The 24170-nt window shown below is 45.9% G+C and overlaps 1 protein-coding gene across 2 annotated transcripts in view; it reads right to left on the bottom strand.

Moving 5' to 3' along the window:
- Positions 1-1141: 1141 nt before the first annotated feature.
- drosha (drosha ribonuclease III) overlaps positions 1142-24170 on the bottom strand; it is a 159365-nt gene continuing 136336 nt past the window's right edge. For both annotated transcript variants that reach the window (XM_078200076.1, XM_078200065.1), the window contains 2 exons: positions 20918-20964; positions 1142-2408 (listed from right to left, as the gene is read on the bottom strand). In XM_078200076.1, the coding sequence (XP_078056202.1) occupies positions 2278-2408; positions 20918-20964 (178 nt within the window). In that variant the 3' untranslated portion in view covers positions 1142-2277. The remainder of the gene's footprint in view (positions 2409-20917; positions 20965-24170) is intronic.

Genomic DNA, 24170 nt, shown 5'->3' with positions numbered 1-24170 from the left:
CGTGTCGCCTCACGATCAGTGACAGGGTGGAAGACAGGAGAGATTGAACAACAAATAAAAAGAGTAGGTGGTGCAAGACGAAAAGGAGAGGTAATGAGACAAGTGAAGGAACAAAAGATCTGTCTAGATGAAATAAATTTTTAAGGCGAATAGCTTCTCCACTTTCCAGATAAAAAGGCCCCCTTCAGTTACCATAACGCACAAAGCAATTTGACAAAATAAGTTCAGACTTGCCTTCCATTTCAAATTATTATTCCTCTTCTAACTAATCATTGCATAAGCCTGGTGGCAGAACACATCGTGATGCTGGAGTATTGCAGCATCTTAATGGCATCGTGCACAGTGGGGAATATACAACGCCATGTACATCTGACAGATTGATTAACATCCAGCAACAACATGCAACAAAATGTTGTGAAACACACAGACAACAAAGACTTTCAAAGGAAACTGGTTTCATCGAAGATTGGGCTGGTTAATGTGCGGATCTTGTTTGCTTGAAAATGTCAGATATGTCAATATAGAGTCCTGAAACTCGGCTTGCAGTTTTGTGCTGAAATAAAAATGGTGCCAGATGTCTGCTAATATGCACAACTAATTGTCAAATTACCATATTGGAGCGTCAGGAGGTCACAAAGGGTCACAGGGAGCACTTATCAGAATTCCAATTTCTTGCTGCTCTGTATAAAGACAATCTAACTTTTCAGCGGCAAAAAAAAGCACATCATTAAAAAAGTTCTTCTAAGGGGGACTATGCTTATTTTCTATTTTAAATACCAACTTCTATTGTCTTTAAGGCCTAGTTCTTTAGCAGAATGAATTACTCCCCCACCCCCCCCAAAGAATTTTTGGCAAGAATTCAGGAAAATCAACAATCACAATTCTGGTGTTAACATTTTGATAAGTTATGTGTAAAAATACATAATCTGACTGAGTGAGTAGTAGACTTCTCACAGGAAACCTTACTTAAGAACAGCTTGCGTGAAAGTAATTGTGAGCCGGGAGGCAGGTTCAGCGCGGTGTATGAAATCCTTTGAGCACAAAGTTAGCATAACGTCCTAAACAAACTTGCAGGTTCACCTTGCAGACTTGTCACAGCAGACTTGCGAACAGATTAAGTAGAAGCACAGTGAAACAAACTCAGATCTTGCGAAGACACAGAACCTGTGGGTGTCCTGTTTGGTCTCACGAGCATTAATTTAATTATATCGACGAACGTACCAACCACTTCCTTGTTAGGGTACATTTCACATTGGGGTAGATGTATAAACATTAACAGTGCTAAATCCTAACAAGCATAAAATGTTCTCAGTGCATTTAATAAGTTCAATTTGACTGTCAAGTTCCAATTCCAGACAGCAGCACACCTTAAAATGTTTACTTGTGCCAAACAGTTTCTGTGTATGACTTATACGCTGAGTGATGGAATTGAAGGGTTTAACGGGGAATGGTACAAAGATTCCCACTCATTGTACAATCCAGGAGAAACCGGATGAAAAGCACAAATTTTCTTTGCAAAGTTTAAAGTTTATTTATTATTCACAAGTAAGGCTTACATTCACACTGCAATGAAGTTACTGTGAAATTCCCCTAGTCTCCACACTCCGGCGCCTGTTCGGGTCAATGAACTGAACCAGCATGTTTTTCGGACTGTGGGAGGAAACCGGAGCCCCCGGAGGAAACTCACGCGGACACGGGGAGAACGTGCAGACTCCACATGGACAGTGACCCAAGCCGGGAATCGAACCCGGGTTCCTGGCGCTGTGAGGCAGCAGCGCTAACCACCGTTCTGCATTCTAGCTGGACCCACAGTGGCAGTCCCGTAAAGAGATGTTTCTTGGTTAATATAAACAAAAGAGGAGGTATTTTATTGACCTATCATTAGCAAGGTGTTACAGAGCCTCCTGATGTGCACCCAAAACCTTTTGCGTTGAGCAAAAACAACAGGTTTTAAAAAAAAAAAATCAGCTGCTTTGAAAATCAAAGCTACAAATGTGGAACCAAAATGATTAAAACCAAAATAAGACGCGGGTGTTAAATATACATTTAAATAACAAAGAGACAATTCGCCCTGTGCGATGCAACGTGTTCTCCGCAGGACTGCGAACTTCATACCTCGTTGCTAAGAATGGAACACCATCTCTTGGTCTCGCTACTCACGTTTTGTGACTCCTTATTCACTTTCACATTAAAAATAGGTTATGTCCCCAAAGGCAAATGTGGCTGGAATTGCAGTTGTTTAAGAAGGTAAATATGCCACAGTTTTCATGTACTCGTTTATTTTCTGCTCTCTTCTGTCTCGCTGGGATCCTTCTCCTGTCGCTCTCTTTCCCGCCTCATTTCTCTCAGCTCCTGTCTGTATTTCCGCTCAATGAAGCGTTTCTGATGAGCCATCTGGGGAAAGTTATCTGGTGCAAGGAGAAAATATTTTATTAATGAACTATACCCTGTAGTGCTTCAAGAATGTTACACTGAAATTGCAAGAGAGAGAAAAAAAAGAATCCACTCAGAAATGTATAAAAAAGACCCCCCTGGAAATAAATCTAGGGCAGTCTGCTGGCTGGCTGGCTGAAGATGTCCTTGCAAAAACGGAGCAAAGCAGGTGAGGCCACACAAGTCAGCGATCAAATGCAGAGGTTAGTGGGGTAAATGGAGGAGAGAATGCAGAGACGAGGAAATAATACTTTTGGAATAAGGCCCCACCCACCCTCAGGCACAATCACAGAAAGCATTCTGTCCGGATGTATCACAGCTTGGTATGGTTCCTGCTCCGTCCAAGGCCGCAAGGAACTACAAAGGGTTGTGAACGAAGCCCAGACCAAACCAGCCTCCCATCCATTGACTCTGCCGACACTTCCCGCTGCCATGGCAAAATCAAGGACCCCACACACCCCGGACATTCTCTCTTCCACCTTCTTCCTTCGGGAAAAAGAGACAAAAGTCTGAGGTCATGTAGCAACCAACTCTAGAACAGCTTCTTCCCTGCTGCCATCAGACTTTTGAATGGACCTACCTCGCACTATGTTGATCTTTCTCTACACCCTGGCTATGACTGTAACACTACATTCTGCACCCTCCCCTTTCCTTCTCTATGAACAGTATGCTTTGTCTGTATAGCGCACAAGGAACAATACTTTTTACTGTATGTTAATACATGCGACAATAATAAATCAAATCAAATCAGGGAGGCAGTGGTGTAGTGGCAATGCCACTGGGTTAATAATTCTGGATAATGCTCTGGGGACACGGGTTCAAATGTTGCCGATGGAACTTAAAGACAACTAATAAAACACTAGTGGTGACCGTTATCGATTGTTACAAAAACCCATCGACTTCACTAATGTCCTTTCGAAACCACTGTCTTCCATCAAAACGGCAAATGCTGGATAAACTCAGCAGGTCTGTCAGCATCCATGGAGAGAGAAACACAATTAAAGTTTTGAGCCCAAATAACCCTTCTTCAGAGCTGAAAAGGGATAGAAATGTGATGAAATTTTATACCTGGAGGATGGGGGGGGCAGAATGGAAAGTCAGTGATAGGTCGAAGTTAAAGAGAGATTGACAAATGTGTCATGGACATGGGACGATGGGGTGTTCATGGTGCCAATAGGGAGAGGAGGGTGTTAGTAGCGGCAAAGGTAGGATAATCTGTTAATAGGAGAACAGAGGTCACTGCTCAGTGGGAGCACAACTGAACAACAAGGGACAGTGGCCATGGGGGCCGGAGGGTAGGCAGGGGAGGAAGACAGGCAGTAGTTGGATTGTTCTGGGCTCTTCTGTTGCCCTAATCTGGTCTGGTTCCAGATCCACAGCAATGTGGCTGACTCCTAATTGCTCTCTGAAATGGCCTAGCAAGCCACTCAGTTTAAAGGACAATAAGTGATGGGCTACAAATGTTGGCCTTGCTCACATCCCATGAAAGAAGAAATAAAACCTTCCCTCTTAATCTTTTTTGTTGGGAGCACGGTGGCAGAGTGGTTGGCACTGTTGCCTCACAACACCAGGGACCTGGGTTCAATTCCGGCCTGGGGTCACCGTCTGTTCTCTCTGTCTCTGCGTGAGTTTCCTCCGGGTGCTCCGGCTTCCTCCCACAGTCCAAAAATGTGCAGGTTAGTTGGATTGGCCAAATTAAATTCTCCCTGAGTGTCAGAAGGATTAGCAGGGTAAATGCATGGGATTACAGGGATAGGGTGGAATTGTTGTCAGTGCAGGCTTGATGGGCCGAATAGCCTCCTTCTGCGCTGCAGGGATTCTATGATTCTATGAGTGTGTGGGAGATTTTTTTAAAGTGTGCTGTAATACATAGGGACCAATCTGTGTGCGTGAGACCATTGTGTTGCTTTGTGGCTGCGCAGCTCAATGGGAATATTAACTCTCCGCAAACCAAAACCACACTAAGGCCTCAAAACAGGAGCTTCAATGAGTAACCCATGGACTGGTCGCAATGACATTTCCATAACATTGTCTGGGCAACTTATTAACAGAGGAGGAGAAGGACTGCCTCTTCACACAGTACTTTATATTATCCTGTATTGGTGTGATAAACTGTTCAAACATCAACAGCAGATAGCAAACACAATTGTGGAATAATTTCCAATAAAGACAGAGGCAAATGACCTACACATATTCCAAACAAATTGAAAAAATGCACAAATTTAAAGTGAAATACTTTCTTATTTATATTTGACGGGTTTACAGCTATAGTGATAGATGTGTGTGTGTCAGCATTAAGGTAATGTGGGTTGATCATTCGAATGTGCTTTGATCCGGAGGGGGATGCTGAAAGGATGTGAACCCTTGTCCAAGAGACTGGAACTAGGAGAGACGCTTTAAAACTAAGAGGTCTCCCATTTGAGATCACAGAATCCCTACAGTGTGGAAAGAGGACCATTCGGCCTGTCGAGCCTGTATCAACAACACTCCCACCCAGCCCCTAACCCCACAATCCCACATATTTACCATGACACTAGAGGGCAGTTGAGCGTGGCCAATCAACCTAACCCGCACACCTTTGGACCGTGGGAGGAAACCGGAGCACCCGGAGGAAACCCACGCACACATGGGGAGAATGTGCAAACTCCACACAGACAGTGACCCGAGGCTAGAATTGAACCCGGGTCCCTGGTGCTGTGAGGCAGCAGTGCTAACGATTATGCCACCGTGCTACAGTGAAGATGAGTTTTTTTCCTCTGAGGGTTGTGAGAGAGCAGTAGAGGCAGGGGTCAATGAATATTTTTTAAGACAGACACAAATAGATTCTTGGCTAACAAGGGGATCAAAGGGTATCGGGGGAAGGTAGGACAGTGGTACTGATCAACCAAGAGCTTCCTGAATTACAGAGGGGCCGAATGGCCTCTTCCTGCTCCTAATTTGTATGTTCTGGATAACCAATCTGATTCTATAATCTAAATATTTCCCTCTAAATATGAGTAAGTATGTATAATTGGCATAGGACATTCCTGCTCGAGACGCTTCCTTTGCTTTGTCATGCATGAGGTGTCATTGTAAATTTCTCCAGCCACATTTCCCATTGAGTTTTACCATGTCAAGTCATGCTGCTTCTTACCACTAGATGGTGGTTTTTGAAGTCTCGCCATGCTCATTCACCATCTTGTATCTTAGATGGGCAGATTTCTTCCAACTAAATAATGGGATGACCAAAACTATTGTCTTTGTCCGCACAACACCAACTCCCCAACTCCACCCCACCCCCACCAGACAAATTATGTTCCCTGGCTAGAAGGTTCATGTCCACCCCAGAGACTTGGCACTCCAATGCAATACTGTGGGACTGCTTCACATGAAACATCGAAATGAGGCCCCTGTCTGCTCTCTCTGGTGTAATGAAAGAGGTAGTCATGATGTGGAGATGCCGGCGTTGGACTGGGGTAAACACAGTAAGAAGTTTAACAACACCAGGTTAAAGTCCAACAGGTTTATTTGGTAGCAAAAGCCACACAAGCTTTCGGAGCTCTTAGCCCCTTCTTCAGGTGAGTGGGAATTCTGTTCACAAACAGAGCTTATAAAGACACAGACTCAATTTACATGAATAATGGTTGGAATGCAAATACTTACAACTAATCAAGACAGGCTAAAAAGATGTGTATTGTCTCCAGACAATACACAGGCTGTCTTGTCTGGAGACAATACACATCTTTTTAGCCTGTCTTGATGTTCTCTCCACTCACATTGTTTTGTTTCTTAAAGACTTGATTAGCTGTAAGTATTCACATTCCAACCATTATTCATGTAAATTGAGTCTGTGTCATTATATGCCCTGTTTGTGAACAGAATTCCCACTCACCTGAAGAAGGGGCTTGGAGCTCCGAAAGCTTGTGTGGCTTTTGCTACCAAATAAACCTGTTGGACTTTAACCTGGTGTTGTTAAACTTCTTACTTGGAAGCCAGTGATGCTCAAGAAGGCAGAATTAGAAGAGGTCTCAGGGATGGAGAGGGGAAAAGGTCATGGAGGGATACAAAACCCTGGGACATTTAAAACAGAGACGCTGCTTGACTGGGAGCCAGTCTGAGTCAGTGAGCACAGAGATGATAGACACCTAGTACTTGCTGCGAGTTAAGTTTAAGTCTAAATTTATTTATTAGTGTCATAAGTAGGCTTACATTAACACTGCAATGAAGTTACTGTGAAAATCCTCTGCTCGCCACACTCCAGCGCCTGTTCAGGTACACTGAGGGAGAACTTAGCATGGTCAATCCACCTAACCCCCACGTCTTTCAGACTGTGGGAGGAAACCGGAGCACCCGGAGGAAATCCACAGACACGGGGAGAACGTGCAGACTCCGCACAGACAGTGACTTAAGCCAGGAATCGAACCGGGTCCCTGGCGCTGTGAGGCAGCAGTGCTAACCACTGCCACCGTGCTGCCCTCCGAGTTAGGACAAGAACAAAGTTTTTGATGTCTTCAAGTTGAAGGAGAGAGGCCAGAGGGAATGGAATTAGAATGATCGAGCCTCGAGGTGACAAAGAAATGGGCGAGGGTTTCAGCAGCAAATAAACTGGGGAGGGGCAGAGGTCGGGCACTGATATGGAGGTGGAGATAGGTGTCCTTAGCGATGGTGCAGATGTATAGTTCGAAGATTAGTCCGAGGTCAGATTCAACACCAGCTTTGCAAAGAGACTCAGCCTCAGATTTTTGCCTGGGAGAGGAATAGGGTTGATGGCTTGGGAACAGGGATAGGGATTGAAGGCAATTGCTTCAGTCTTCCCAATATTTAGTTGGAGGAAGTCTGAAAGACGTGCTGATTAGGTGCATTGGCCGTGCTAAATTCTCCCTCAGTGTACCCGAACAGGTGCCGGAGTGTGGTGACTAGGGGATTTTCACAGTAACTTCATTGCAGTGTTAATATAAGCCTACTTGGAACACAAATTTAAACTTTGAAAAATATAGGTTGCAAAATAATTCTGTTACAAACACTAACTTGCAGGAGAGATAAAGAGGTAATAAAGTCTGAATACATGGGAACATGTGGGTGAGTTTTGCATATTTAAATTGGGTTAGTCAGGGTGGAGGGCAATTTAACCGGGAGAAGTGGGATGTTGCTAAAGAGTTTCCAGCACTTGCCCTATTTCTGCTGGATAATCAGAAGCTTTTTCCCAGGGTGGAAGAGTCAATTACTAGGGGGCATAGGTTTCAGGTGCGAGGGGCAAGGTTTAAAGGAGATGTACGAGGCAGATTTTTAATACAGAAGGTGGTGGGTGCCTGGAACTCGCTGCTGGGGGAGGTAGTGGAAGCAGGTACGATAGTGTCTTTTAAGGAGCGTCTGGACAAATACATGAATATGATGGGAATAGAGGGATATGGTCCCCGGAAGGGTAGGGGGTTTTAGTTAAGTTGGCCAGCATGATCGGTGCAGGCTTGGAGGGCCAAAGGGCCTGTTCCTGTGCTATAATTTTTCTTTGTTCTGACTAATTCACTGCCACCTCTTTCCAGGACTGATCACCTGGAACAACTGCTACTAACACGATATTTATTTAGTCCCCTCACCCTGTCCACCTGCATTTCTACCTGCATCACTGTGCTGAAATCTCCAAAACTGACACAGTAACCTGATCTTCCCCCGTTGCTGCCTGAACAGCTGGGGTGGCACCATCAGTCTCTGCTGTTATTTCCGATCTCCCAGCCTCTGCAGAACTTTAGGTGTTTTTGGTGAAGTTACGGATTACAGCATGTGGTTGAGGTACAACTGGTCTTTTCTAAATCTTGCTGCAGAAGTGACACAGAAGTGAGAATTGAAAGTTATATTTGGTTGGGCGTCAACACACTTAATTTGTTTAAATCTGTTGTACAAAACTATGCCAAGATTTCAAAGGGGTAAGCGGGAGAAGCTGTTCAACATGAAATTCAAGCACTTAAACTTTCACAAAAGATAACTTTTCTGTACTGCCAGTTTTCGTGAATAACCTCAAATGTGTTTTTCAAATGCATATTAATTTCACACACGCACACACACACATGCACACATGCTTATACACAGACACAAAGACACAAGTGTACACGCTCACATACACACACAAACACGCACACAGAGACTTCATGGCTGAAGTGCTGGAGGCCAGTGGGTTGGGAGCAAGGTGTTTAAACATGGCGCCCAGACCGTTGATCCCACCAGGTAATGGCAGGCGGACAGATCAGCTCCTGGCCTGTGAGCTGATTCAGAGAGATACTTACCCGTGCGTAATCAGTGAGGTTCCAAGAGCAGAATGGGCCATCATTTCCCACCATTCCGAGCAGTGGGATACGCACCGTGAAAAACTTAAGTCTCAAATACAGAAAATTGCGTTCGGTATCTCAAAATTGGTGTTTGCTGTGTCTCTGATATAGAAATAACGATTTGATAGCACAGAACTTAAATGTTGCTGAAAAAAAAGAGACTTGCATTCTTCAGGACAAAGTCCAGAATGCCAAATTTCAAAGGGAACAAACATTTATACAGCATGAGAGAAGGATGCTGATTGGTTGGCAATTTGATTCTGGTCACAGCATTGCAATGGGGAATGAACCAAGGAATAGCCGTTCATGGAATTTCTGTGTTTCAATTCTACTGCTACGGAAAAAACTACTGTTTGGTTTGCTATTTCAAAATAATTGACTAATCCAAACTACTTTTCAGTGATCTGTATATCTGTACCCCAAATCCCACTCTCTCGACCCCTTTCCAAGGAGTATGTAGCCTACTGATTTTTACCCAATGGGATCAAATTTAGTGCAATCCCTACTTCCTGAAGTATTTTTAAATTTAACTTAAGCAGTGCCCATTGAAACAAGAACACGTTCCGTTCCCGGCACATTTATTCTCCCGAAGGATTTCAATGAGAAAGATTAATCCACTTCCCTTAATATTCTGAATAAAAAGGATAGTTCGGAACCAAGGTGGACAGCGATCAGTCATGATCTCATGAATGGCAACAGGATAGACAGGAAGGGCTGAATGGCCTCCTATAAGCAGACACTGTTAGATTAACTTGGACGATGCGTCTAAGACTGAAGAACATGTGAAAAAAAAACTAACAAAGCTCCAATCAAGAACCAAGATTGGAAGAATTTTGAACCTCACATTTGGATTGGTTTTGCACTTTGAGCAAATACACTTAACGTTAATTAACATGTTTAAGAGAGATGAATTTACTGAGAACATGGCTGCAGGTTATAAAGAGAAATGGAAAGAATCCAACCAGCCCTGAACTGCTCTGAATCTTGACAAGTGTCATTCCCATCAAGGCAACTGTTCACGGATGAATAATCAAATCAATCTGATTTTTCATTTACAGTGAGTGCATGTGCGAGAGAGAGAATGAGAGTGTGAACGTGTATGTGTGTGTGAGAGAGAGAGAATGAGAGTGTGAATGTGTGTGTGAGAGAAAGAGAATGAGAGTGTGAACGTGTGTGTGCATGAGAGAGAGAGAGAGAGAATGTGAGTGTGAATGTGTGTGTGCATGAGAGAGAAAGAGAATGAGAGTGTGAACACGTGTGTGCATGAGAGAGAGAGAGAGAATGTGAATGTGTGTGTGTGTGAGAGGGAATGAGAGTGTGAACGTGTGTGTGCGTGAGAGAGAGAATGTGTGAACATGTGTGTGCATGAGAGAGAGAGCATGAGTGTAAACACGTGTGTGCATGAGAGAGAATGTGAGTGTGCACATGAGAGAGAGAGAGAATGTGTGTGAACGCGTGTGCGCGTGAGAGAGAGAATGTGAGTGTGAACGTGTGTGTATGTGAGAGAGAGAATGTCAGTGTGAATGTATGTGCGCGTGTGAGAGAGAGAGAATGTGTGTGCATGTGAATATGTGCGTGTGTGTTCGTGTGAGAGAAAGGGAGAGAGTGCCAGAGTGAATGAGGAGTCTGAGTGAGTGAGTGTGTGCGTGCATGAGAAGAAAGAGAGAGAGAGAATGTGTGTGTGTGAGAGAGAGAGAGAGAGAGAGAGTGGGTGGGGGGTGGGGGGATGGGAGTGCCAGAGTGAATGTGAGTGAGGAGTCTGAGTGAGACAGTGTGTGTTTGAGAGCGAGAGAGAGAATGTGTATGTGAGAGAGAGAGAGAGAGACAGTGCCAATGTGTTTGTGAGAGTGAGTGAGTGAGCGAGCGAGCGAGCGGTCAGAGTGAGTGAGCGAGTGAGTGAGAGTGAGTGAGTGAGCGTGAGTGAGCGAGCGAGTGAGTGAGTGAGCGAGCAAGCGGTCAGAGTGAGTGAGCGAGCGAGCGGGTGAGTGAGTGAGTGAGCGAGCGAGCGAGCGGTCAGAGTGAGTGAGTGAGTGAGCGAGCGGTCAGAGTGAGGTGAACACTGTCTATAAAACAAGCTAGTTTATCAGTGTGGTTTGTATTGAAGACAATGGCATCCTTTATCTCAAATTTATGCCTCTTTATACTCACTGGAAAGCTCTTTTGATGGTAACACACTCTAGGTGCAAAGGGATTTACTTAACATTTATTTCAATTTAATTATCTGCCTTAATTTGTTTTTTGTTTTGCAAAATAGTTCTGATAAAAGTCATCATTGAACTGAATCCACTTGTGTGTACAGTGTTCACAATACCCCAGTTAGAAAATTGTATTCATTTGAATCTCATTTTTCGAATATAATAGTTGATTTGACTGAAGGGCTGTGTTTTTCTCCAATTTATTTCCCTTTTGTTTGAAACCTCCAATCGTTGACATTAGATCCTCATTAATATTTAATGATTATGGTTTGATTACCAATGTGCTCATTTTCCACCGATTGTCATTGGACTTTCGAAACTCAGCAATGTGCTTGGGCATGTCCCAGCTTCTTATCGTGGCAGTCAGATCACCACATTCAGCTCCACACTCGACCGGCAACACAATTGAAATCTTCACAAAATCATTGCAGCAGTCACCAAACAATAAGCAGCTAATTTATCCATTTGATTTCACTGCAAAATGGTGCCGATGTTGTGCTGGGAAATGGGGAGTTTGGAGCGCTGAATACATTATGTGGGAATGAAACAAAGATCATCTGAAACATACTGTTTACTTCAGCTTGTCAGACACACACACACAAACGCACACATGCAGACACACACATGCAGACACACACACACACGCAGACGCACACACAGAACCATGCATGCATGCAAAGACACACACATGCACGCTGACACACACACAATGCCATGCACAAATGCAGAAACACGCACATGCAGGCACACAAATATGTTAAGGCTCTGAAGACAACAATATTTACCAAGTGACAGAATCCATGGATAGAAAAGCCGAGGGTTGTTTTACAAGTCACAGGTTGGAATAGAGATGCCATCCCAAGCTGCCATTTACAGTTAAAGGAAACATTCTGCCTGCCTCATTTTATAAAAACAAAATACTGGAGATGCTGGAAATCTGAAACAGGAACAGAAAATGCTGGAAAAACTCAGCAGCATCTGTGGAGCGAGAAACAGGTAATGCTTCAAGCTGAATGTATCCCTGCGATAGGTGGTGGGGCGGGGCTGGGAGGGGTGGGGTGGGGCTGGGAGGGGTGGGGTGGGGCTGGGTGGGGTGGGGCGGGGCTGGGAGGGGTGGGGCGGGGCTGGGAGGGGTGGGGCAGGGCTGGGAGGGGTGGGGCTGGGAGGGGTGGGGCTGGGAGGGGTGGGGCGGGGCTGGGAGGGGTGGGGCGGGGCTGGGAGGGGCGGGGCTGGGAGGGGTGGGGCGGGGCTGGGAGGGGTGGGGAGGCGGTGGGTAGGGCGGGGCGGGGTGGGCAGGGCGGGGCGGGGTGGGCAGGGCGGGGCAGGGGCAGGAATGGGGGTGGGGTGCGGCAGGGCGGGACAGGGGTGATGCATGTTATCCAAGCCAGACGCTCCATGCCCCCTTCGGGCTGAGGGCAGAAAAGGCTGCATTTGTTTCTCAAAGGATTTTAGTTCCGGGCTTTCCCCTCGACTCCGAGATGTGAACTGCTTCGTACCTCATCATATTTGCATTTCAGCAAAGTCCCTGATGATGCAGGTAGGTCTCCACGTTGAGATTGGGAGTGTTATTGGGGCTCGAGAGCTGCCAGTGATGTGACTGAGAGTCTGCGTGCCATCCTTAGCAATTTAACCCACTGGACCTGCTCAAGCGTTCATCAGGATTGTGGCCAATCTTCTCTCTTGTCATCATCTTCCCACATATCCTTATATCCCAGAATTCCCTTTGTACCCAAACATCTACTGACCTCAATCCGGAATATTCTCAATGACTGATTACCCACAACCCTCTGGAGCAGAGAATTCCCAACATTCACAGCCCTTTGAGAGAAGAATATTTTCCCGCTCTCCGGGCTAAATGGCTGTCGCCTTAGTGGGAGACCGTGACCCCATGTTCGAGATTACCCAGCCTGGGGAAACCTCTCAGCATCACCAAAGCACTCAGGGATGTTACAGGATTCAGCAAGATCACCTCTCATCCTTCTCAATTCTAAGGATTATAGGTCCAGTTCACTCAATCTCTCCTCCGAGGATAATCCTTGCTTCCTCAGCAGTCAGTGAACCTCTGTTACACTCCCTCAAGGGCACGTGGCACAGTGGTTAGCACTTCTGCCTCACAGCGCCAGGGACCCAGGTTCGATTCTGGCCTTGGGGTCACTGTCTGTGTGGAGTTTGTACGTTCTCCCCGTGTCTGCGTGGGTTTCCTCCGGGTGCTCCGGTTTCCTCCCACACTCCAAAGATGTTCAGGTTAGACGGATTGGCCATGCTAAATTGCCCCTTAGTGTCCTGAGATGTGTAAGTTGGGGGGATTAGCGGGGTAAATATGTGGGGTTACAGGATTAGGGTCTGGGTGGGATGCTCTTTCAGAGAGTCAGTGCAGACTCAATGGGCTGAATGGCTTCCTTCTGCACTGTCAGGATTCTAAGTATGTCCATTCTTAGACAGGAACAGCACACAGTATTCCAGATGTGGCCTCATCAATGTCTTGCATTATCTGAAAAGTGGCGGAGAATAGCTTTCCCGGATTGGAGTAGATTCTGCAGCAGTACAGAAACAAAGAAACATTTATAATTGTCTATACACAAAGAATTTGGCAAAAGCTTAATGGTATGGGGACAAGCGATTTCAAATAAAGATCACTTGCTCTTGTAAATTGCAAAATGAAAAGCAGAAAAAAGACAGGAACAATAAATGGTTTTTAAATTATATCTGATGTCTTTGCGTGCAGAAAGGGATTTTAGGAAAGGCTCACTGTTCAGAGCTACATTAAGATATTGGAGGAAATTAATTTACACATGCTCCTGTCAGGATTAAAAGCAATTAGAATCCATACAGTGCAGAAAGAGGTCTGTTGGCCCATCGAATCTGCACCGACTACAATCCCACCCAGGCCCTATCCCCATATCCCTATGTATTTACCCTGACACTAAGGAGAAATTTAGCATGACCAATCAACCCAACACACACATCTTTGGAGTGTGGGAGGAAACCGGAGCACCCAGAGGAAACCCACGCAGACTCGGGGAGGACGAGCAAACTCCACACAGACAGTGACCCAAGCCGGGAATCGAACCCGGGTCCGGCTGCTGAGGGCTTTGCTTTTTTAACTTGAAAGTTTAAAATGCGAGGGCATTTCAAGATGGCGATGCTCTCACCCAGGCTGCTGCTCCTTCAATGTTCCAAGACCTCCGCTTGTCTCCTCCAGCCTCCCCTCTACTGCCCTCAAAGCAAGGCTGCCTTCTGGCTAGTAACTGGCCAACTTGGGTCACTCCGAGTGACTGCTCCCACCGGGTGGGGCTCTGACCCCAAGTTGACCACAAAATTGGGCTCCTGACCCAAAACACAACACTCTGCTCTGGGCGTCAGAAGGTAGCACACCACGAGTAATGCACGGTCCTCCAAATAGAGGGTTAAATATTCAGCTCCTACATCTTCCGTTGTGATAGTCAGGAGCAGAGATTGGAATGATTGGAACTGTTCCCCTCGGAACAGGGAAGGTCAACAGCTGAACTCACAAGAGGTTTTCAAGAGGATGAGAGGTTTGGACAGAGAAGAAAACCAGTGGTCTTGGGATTCAACATCTCTGGAGAGGGATCCGGAGGGAAGATGAGGAGAAATGTTTTCACTCAGAGTAATCAGTAATGCTCGACCCGAGCGTGTGGATTCCATCAACAATATTTAAGAGGCAGGGATTTGAGGGTGAGGGACTGACAGGGTTATAGCCAAAACGCAAAGATGTGGGACTAAGCACATCTGTCCCGTCAAAGAGCGAGCAGAGACGTGAGGGGGCGGGTGGCTGTGTCCTGTCTCCTGAGTTGTTAGTGGTTCTATAGTTCCAAGGCAGGAATGTTTATGAAAACCATCACATTCTATTGCACCACTGACCTGAAATGCTTCGAGAGGGGGGCCCGAGCAGGGTCACTGTCTGACTTTTTCAATATCGGCTCGATAGTTCAGGAAATTCAAAATTTCTTTAAAAAAAAAACCTTTGGGCAAGATCCTTGTTCATATGCAGCAAAAGCTCCAGTCAGTATACCCATGTAAACATTCCAAGGTCCACGTCACAGCGGGCTGATTCTTGCTCACTCTGTGACACTGGTGAGACCGCCTGGTGATAGAAGACTTCAATTGTCCCTCTTCACCCCTCGCCAGCTATACAAGGACAGTGCTCACTTTAGCAACAATGATCAGAGTGAGCTGTAGCTTCTCGTGTTGCATTTCAAATGCTGGCCAGAAGCCCAATTGGAGAACTCACATTTACAGCGAGGATGAGGCAGAAGTTTAGGTCGCCTTGTTTTCAACAATTGGGTTCAAACATTTCTTTACAAGCCCTCCTGGAGAGACAACAACAGCTTGGATTTCTATCACATCTTTCAAATAGCAAAGCACCCCGGGCACTTTATAACAGTGTTATCAAATAAAAATACCACACCAAGCCACATGGGAATTAGATATTAAGCTTTAAGGAGCAGCTTAGATAGAGAGCCGGAGAGGTTTGGTGAAGGAATGCCAGAGCTCAGGATCTTGGCAGATGAAGGTACGCTGCCAATGGTGGAGTGTTCCGCACACACGAGGACGGCCTCAACCAGGATATTGGGTTCATGTCACACTATTTGTAACCCCCACAGTTGCCTGGACCTGCAGAGTTTCACTGGCTGTCTTGTCTGGAGACAATACACATCTTTTTAGCCTGTCTTGATGCTCTCTCCACTCACATTGTTTTGTTTCTTAAAGACTTGATTAGCTGTAAGTATTCACATTCCAACCATTATTCATGTAAATTGAGTCTGTGTCATTATATGCCCTGTTTGTGAACAGAATTCCCATTCACCTGAAGAAGGGGCTTGGAGCTCCGAAAGCTTGTGTGGCTTTTGCTACCAAATAAACCTGTTGGACTTTAACCTGGTGTTGTTAAACTTCTTACTTGGAAGCCAGTGATGCTCAAGAAGGCAGAATTAGAAGAGGTCTCAGGGATGGAGAGGGGAAAAGGTCATGGAGGGATACAAAACCCTGGGACATTTAAAACAGAGACGCTGCTTGACTGGGAGCCAGTCTGAGTCAGTGAGCACAGAGATGATAGACACCTAGTACTTGCTGCGAGTTAAGTTTAAGTCTAAATTTATTTATTAGTGTCATAAGTAGGCTTACATTAACACTGCAATGAAGTTACTGTGAAAATCCTCTGCTCGCCACACTCCAGCGCCTGTTCAGGTACACTGAGGGAGAACTTAGCATGGTCAATCCACCTAACCCCCACGTCTTTCAGACTGTGGGAGGAAACCGGAGCACCCGGAGGAAATCCACGCAGACACGGGGAGAACGTGCAGACTCCGCACAGACAGTGACTTAAGCCAGGAATCGAACCGGGTCCCTGGCGCTGTGAGGCAGCAGTGCTAACCACTGCCACCGTGCTGCCCTCCGAGTTAGGACAAGAACAAAGTTTTTGATGTCTTCAAGTTGAAGGAGAGAGGCCAGAGGGAATGGAATTAGAATGATCGAGCCTCGAGGTGACAAAGAAATGGGCGAGGGTTTCAGCAGCAAATAAACTGGGGAGGGGCAGAGGTCGGGCACTGATATGGAGGTGGAGATAGGTGTCCTTAGCGATGGTGCAGATGTATAGTTCGAAGATTAGTCCGAGGTCAGATTCAACACCAGCTTTGCAAAGAGACTCAGCCTCAGATTTTTGCCTGGGAGAGGAATAGGGTTGATGGCTTGGGAACAGGGATAGGGATTGAAGGCAATTGCTTCAGTCTTCCCAATATTTAGTTGGAGGAAGTTCCCGCTCCTCCAGTACTGGAAACAGAAGTTTTCACATTGTTCCAAACTAAGCATCGGTGGAAGGTAACAAACACATCTTTGATGTACCTCGAACACACAATCTGAGCACCTGTGTCTTTCAATTTATAACACCCAGGTACCTTTTTGAAAACAAAAGCACAAAGTTCCCCACGGCGCTGAGACTCGGTGCGACCAACCGAGCTCCTATGATTGAGTTTTCAAGAAGGCGACAGCAAAGCAAGCCATAAAATCTGTCGACAGATCCCAAGCTAAGAGAACCTTTTCCACAAGAGAACTAAACAGCAAGACACTGTTGCGAAAGATACAAGTGTCTAGTCCAGAGTCAGCTTCTCATTGCGAGCATGTGGAGGAGGTAGGCCACGTGACTCTAACAAGCTGATTAAACATCGGCATGCAGAGCTCTTAAAAGGTACAGTCACACTGTGATTTTCCCTCATTGAATCACACAGTGAGCGTGAGTACCTGGAACAGAGAGGGAAGCATTAGAATATACCGAGGAACACATGATTCAACCAATATTAAAGCTCCTGCTTTGTATATTCACAGAACAAAGGGAAACTAAAGCAGCTGAACTCTATATTTATTGACTGGCATTGTCAAAGGGGGCGGGGAACTGGGGTTTAGTGGTAAGTTCACTCGTCTAGTTATCCAGAAATCCTAGCCAATGCTCTGGGGACGAGGGTTCAAATCCCACCAGAGCAGAATTTAAATTCAATTCGTCATTTGGTCGCGTAGGACTGGAGTATCGCTGAAAAGAAAAACACATCTTGTCGAAGCTTTTCGTCTTGCACTCATCAGGACAATCACAAGAAGGTCAGGGGCGACAACGACTTTATACAATATGAGAAGAGAGTGCTGATTGGTTGGCGAGTGGACTCTGATTAGCAGAGATGATGCCATGAAGAATGCACCAGTTAATGGTGACTGACAGTTAACTGCCAAGTATTGTTTGCAATTTACACCAGGCAGCTTGACTCAGATTGGTCAAAACATTGCCCTGAGGAATGAACCAGTGAATGGCTATAACTTAGTTTGTTTAGCTGAAACAGATGCAACGTGTATACCTGTTCTTTCTGTCTGCAAAGAACAGAGCCCAGTGTGTTAATAAATATAGCTTCCAGTACACACAAATGTGCTATCTCATACAGAGTTGATGTTTTCCCTGACATTGGTATTCTTTCAGCAGTCCTGATAAGTGCAAGATACAAAGCTTGGCCAAAATGTCGTTTTTTCAGCAATATCATAAGGTAAATGTGTGGGGTTACGGGAATAGGGTGGGATTGTTGTTGGTGCAGACTCGAAGGGCCGAATGGCCTCCTTCTGCATTGTAAGGATTCTGTGATTCGAAGATGTCAGGGCAGACCATACGGGATAAATGTACAACATCAAAAAGATTTGCAATTATATAGCAACTTCCATAACCACTAAGTCCCAAAGTGCTTTGCAGCAAATGAAGAATTTTTAAAGGTGGTTACTGCCATAATGCAGGAAATTCGACAGCCTATTTGAGCATAGCAAGCTCCCAACTGCAATGTGATTTCGATCAGATCATCTGTTCCTGTTGCAAAGTCACCTACAGCACAGAAAGAGGCCATTTGGCCCATCGATGTTGACTGAGGCAGAATTGTTGACCAGGACACCGGGGATAACTCTCTTGTGCGATCCATAGTGCCGTGGGATCTTTTACCGCCCCAGAGGGGGCAGACAGGGATTCAGATAAATGACTCGGCCGAGAGATGGCACCTCCAACAGTGCAGCAGTACCTCAGCACTGCACTGGAGCGACAGTCTAGATTTTCGTGTTCAAGTCCCAGAGTGTGATTTGAACCCACAACGCTCTGACTCAGAGTGAGAGTGCTGACCACTGAGCCATGGCTGACACACAAGAATATATAGACCCTTGTACACAAGTGAACAATGTGATGGCCCACATTGCTGCCTGAACTCCAAGCAGAAAATCTCACGTACACTGCCCAATCATTCCAGGCACGTGCCCCATTTACAACATAACGTTCCACACGTCCCATTGCCTGGGAAGAGGGCAGTGATTGTACAGGCTGAACTCGGATTTGCTCTCGATTTATTCACACGATGAAACACTGCCGTGCCAAAAATAAGGAATGGAAAAGTCAGGGGCAGCACGGTGGCACAGCGGTTAGCACTGCTGCCTCACAGCACCAGGGACCCGGGTTCAATTCTGGCCTCGGGTGACTGCCTGTGTGGATTTTGCATGTTCACCCCGTGTCTGCGTGGGTTTCCTCCGGGGGCTCTGGTTTCCTCCCACAGTCCAAAGTTGTGCAGGTTAGGTGGATTGGCCACGCTAAACTGTCGCTTGGTGTTAGAGAGATAGTAAGAGTTTTAACAACACCAGGTTAAAGTCCGACAGGTTTATTTGGTAGCAAATACCATTAGCTTTCGGAGCGCTGCTCCTTCGTCAGATGGAGTGGAAATCTGCTCTCAAACAGGGCACAGAGACACATGTTTGAGAGCACATTTCCACTCCATCTGATGAAGGAGCAGCGCTCTGAAAGCTAATGGTATTTGCTACCAAATAAACCTGTTGGACTTTAACCGGGTGTTGTGAGACTTCTTACTGTGTTCACCCCAGTCCAACGTCGGCATCTCCACATCATGACTACCGTTAGAGAGATAAGCAGGATAAATACGTGGGGTTATGGAGATAGGGCTTGGGTGGGCTTGTTGTTGGTGCAGGTCTGATGGGCCGAATGGCCTCTTTCTGTACTGTAGGGATTCTATGGTTCTATGAAACGCTCAGCAGCAGCGGTGGGGGCAGAAACAGTTAACATTGCAGGTACTTCCGAAAGGTCGTTGACCTGAAACGCCAACTCTGTCTCTATCTCCACAGACGCTGCCAGACCCGCTGGATATTTCCAACATTTGCTGTTTTTTTATTGTTTCAGATTTCCAGCATCCATGGAATGTTGCCTCTGCTCCAGCAAGCGTGAGTCAGGCCTAGCGCACGGGGATAATGAGAACGACAGTACATGAATCACCTTGTGGAAAACAGACAGAATCAGAACACATTCCTCACTTCAACAGAGTAGAATAACAGAACCAATTGGTTTCATTCTGAGGTAACACAAAACTTCAATAAACAACCTGACAGGATTACTGAATGATTATGGACGTGTTTGCCGTTCTACCCACTAACAATGATGAGTAAACTAACATGATCATTATTTTGATTGAATTCCATCTCCCCAAAATTCATCTGACACTAGGCCATGAACAGGGCAATTATCTCTGCCGATTCTCCCTCCCACCTCAATTTAACATTGATGCTCCTTAGGCAGCTCTATAATTACATGTTCTACTTTTGGTACTTGATGCATCGCATCAGATGTTTCATCTTTAAGCTTCAGGCACCAATCTCCAACAGGTTTGCCCCCTTCGAGACATCATTTGCTAACCCCAGGATTTAATGGCTAGTCGTCTGTAACCTGGAAGCCCGCTGATGTCTTGTTCTAAACAATATGCCAAGCGGGAATGTTTCTCATCTCCTCCTATCAGTACACACTTCAGCCAAAGATGGTCATTTAACAGTCAATAACCACAACCTGATTCAACTTTACTCTTCATGCACAGATATCTCAAACCACAACAAACACAGGGGGCGGGATTCTCCAGCTGCGTTCACCCCAAGACCAGAAATTCCCACCCAAGGTCAACGGACCTCTGCATTTTCTGTCCCACCCGCTACGACTCCCGTGGCAGGCGAGATGGGAAATCCCGCCCAGAATGTTTCTACGGATTAATGTTCTGCATCAGTGTTGAAGGATGTTGCTTTCCCCAATGTCCAAGAGGCAGTTCTGCTTAATTCACCATAATCCACCCAATCAAGTGGACGTCACCCCCAAATTCAAAGCCACTGGGACTGCGGAGAATGGGGTACAAACCCTGTGCTCGTTTGGACAATGCTAACACTCGGATCAAGGTTCCCAGATGCATTAATAAAACGGGATGAAGGTTGTGGCCTGATGTGTCTGACGCACCTTTGATCTGACTAGCTTTCTGGTTTGGAGTTTTTGTGCTTTCATGTCCTCCAAGGTGACCGCGGTCATTTTCTTACTCATCAGTTCCAGTCCAAACGTACAATCACGTCACTTGTGGGCTTTTTTAAGAATTAAAAGTAAAAGGACAAAGATGGTAAACACTGAAAGAAAAATGATCTTACATTTTTCCAAGGCGTCCATGGCAGCGCCCATTTCTGCTTGTTGAATGCTGTGGGAGAGAGAAAATAATAATTAGAGCGGCAAACAGAAGCCCTAATCAGGCACCAGGCGGTGCAGGATTACAAAACAGTCTCCCAAACACAGCAGCCTGTTCTTTGCCTCTCCCAGGAGGTTGGGGAGTGGGTTTGGTTGCGGGGGCGGGTAATAAAACTCAATGCTTTTCCTTGTAAAGCAAGCGCCCACGTCCATTAATAAAAACGGCTGAACTGTATCTTTTCTCAAGCAGTGTCTCTAGTGAAATAAACTGCAAACACTTCAGTCAAGCTGCCAGTGAGAAGCAACGGCTGTTGCGGCTGCCAGTTTAATCAGCGTGATCAGAGCGTACAAAATGAAGCAATACAAAACGGATGATGAATCCTAAAGGTCAGACACTGCATCACTTCCAGCCGCAAATATAAATCATTAAAGATGGTGCAAGAAACATCAACTTCATTGCAGCATTTTCTTTTACAAAACTCAACTGGATCTCAATTACAACAATAAAGAGCGCTTTTTGAGTAACAACAGCAACAACAATCTGCATTTATGTGGCTCCTTTAACATATTAAACCTCCCCGAGATGCTGCACGGGAGAATTCGTCACTGGGCCACATTAGGAGGTATTAGCACAGGGGACCAGAAGCTTGGGTAAAGGGGGAGGCTTTATGGACCCCCCTTAAGGCACAGCCTCAGAGTAAAGGTATGAACTTTTAGGACTGAGATGAGGAGGAATCTCTTCAGCCAGAGAACGGTGGATCTGTGGAATTCGTTGCCACGGAAGGCTGTGGAGGCCGGGTCATTGAGTGTCTTTAAGACACAGATAGATAGGTTCTTGATTGGTAAGGGTATCAAAGGTCACGAGGAAAAGGTGGGAGAATGGGGTTGAGAAACTTATCAGCCATGATCGAATGGCGGAGCAGACTTGATGGGTCGAATGACCCAATTTTGCTCCAATATCTTACGGCCTTATTATGGTCTTAAAAGGGCAGAGAGGATAAGGGAGGGGATTCCATAGCTTACATCCAAGGAGGTCAAAGGTATGGAAATTAAATGGTGGTGAGTCAGTTTTAGCAGCTGATATCTCTTCCTCAGCCTGCTTGGGATTTTAATGACCAGGGTCGTATGGAGGTCGCATGCTTGACCAAGCTCAGTCTTTACCCCTGAAAGACACCTTTGGGCAAAAGGCAAAGCAGAGTTCCTCTAGGGCAGCTTACAGTCCCCCACTACTTTCTCCATGGTAACAATTTGGCCAATCAGAGTCGACTTGCTAACCAACCCTTGTCTCCTGCAGTGTAAATTGTGATTATTTGAAATTTGGTCTCCGCGTGTTTGTCCTGATGAGTACAAGATGAAAAGCTTCAGCAAGACTGAAGTTCCTCATATATTATTCAAGAGCAGCCACTTAACCCCAGTCTCAGAAAATCAGTTCCTGATGCACAATTGTAAATCTTCCTACTTTCTCTGAGTGTTAAATTATGATCCATAGAATCCCTACAGTGCAGAAGGAGGCCATTCAGCCCATCAAATCTGCACCGACCACAGTCCCACCCAGGCCCTATCCCCATAATCCCATGCAGTTACCCTGCTAATCCCCCAGACACTAAGGGGCAATTTAGCTCGGCCAATCCACTTAACCCGCACATCTTTGGACTGTGGGAGGAAACCGGAGAACCCGGAGGAAACCCAGGCAGATACGATGAGAACATGCAAACTCCACACAGATAGTGACCCGAGGCCGGAATTGAACCTGGGTCCTTGGCGCTGTGAGGCAGCAGTGCTAACCACTGTGCCACCGTGCCGCCCGGTTGACTTTGATGCTGTGAACTGCAGAATTGTATTTTTGATTGATTGTCGTCTTGAACTCCATGTAGGAGGAGTGTACCTGACAGAGAGAGAACACTTTTATTCCAACACTGGGTTGTACAGGGTTTTGGTGAGACCACACCTGGAGTACTGGACGGAGTTGTAGCCTCCATATCTAAGTAAGGATTTGATTTGATATATTATTGTCACATTATTAGTATAAAGTGAAAAGCATTGTTTCTTGCGCGCTATACAGACAAAGCATACCGTTCATAGAGAAGGAAAGGAGAGAGTGCAGAATGTAGCATTTCAGTCATAGCTAGGGTGCAGAGAAAAATCAACTTAATGCAAAGTAAGTCCATTCAAAGGTCTGACAGCAGCAGAGAAGAAGCTGTTCTTGAGTCGGTTGGTATGTGGCTTCAGACTTTTATATCTTTTTCCCAACGGAAGAAGGTGGAAGAGAGAATGTCCGGGGTGTGTGGGGTCCTTGATTATGTTGGCTGCTTTGCCGAGGCAGTGGGAAGAGTCAATGGATGGGAAGCTGGTTGGCATAATGGACTGGACCACATTCACAACCCTTTGTACTTTCTTGCGGTTTTGGGCAGAGCAGGAGCCATACCAAGCTGTGATACATCCAGAAAGGATGCTTTCTATGGTGCATCTGTAAAAGTTGATGAGAGTCGTAGCTGACACAGCAAAGGATCACTTGACTCAATCCAGGGTTAGGGAGCCATCCTGTGATGAGGTTAAATAAATCGGGCCAAACTCTCTCAGGTTCAGAAGAATGAGGGTGATCTCATTGAAACAAGCAAGATTCTGATGGGATTTCGCAGGGTAGACAAAGAGGTTGTTAGCCCCTGTCTGGTGAACGTAGAATGCAGGACAGTCGGAGGATAAGGAGTCAGTCACTGAAGATCCAAATGAGGAGATATTTCTTCATTCAGCGGTTTTCACGGGTTCGATTCCCAGTTTAAATCACGGATAAATGGATTCCTGATCGGTAAGGGAATTAGGGGTTATAGGGATCAGGCGGGTAAGTGGAACTGATCCATTTCAGATCAGCCATGATCTTATTGAATGGCGGGGCAGGCTCGAGGGGCTAGATGGCCTACTCCTGCTCCTATTTCTTATGTTCTTATGTTTTGAATCTTCTCTACCAGAGAGGGTTGTGGATACTCCATTGTCAAGCATTTTCAAGACTGGGAGCAATGGGGGCGGCACGGTGGCACAGTGGTTAGCACTGCTGCCTCACAGCGCCAGGGACACAGGTTCGATTCCCAGCTTGGGTCACTGTCTGTGTGGAATTTGCACATTCACCCCGTGTCTGCCTGGGTTTCTTCCCGGTATTCCGGTTTCCTCCCACAGTCCAAAGATGTGTAGGTTAGGGGGATTAGCTATGATCAGCCATACTGA

The sequence above is a fragment of the Mustelus asterias genome, chromosome 2 (genome assembly GCF_964213995.1).
Source record: "Mustelus asterias chromosome 2, sMusAst1.hap1.1, whole genome shotgun sequence".
In the NCBI taxonomy this organism is placed as follows: domain Eukaryota; kingdom Metazoa; phylum Chordata; class Chondrichthyes; order Carcharhiniformes; family Triakidae; genus Mustelus; species Mustelus asterias.
The sequence above is the reverse complement of the archived record's forward strand: the minus strand, read 5'-3'. Positions and strand labels throughout refer to the sequence as shown.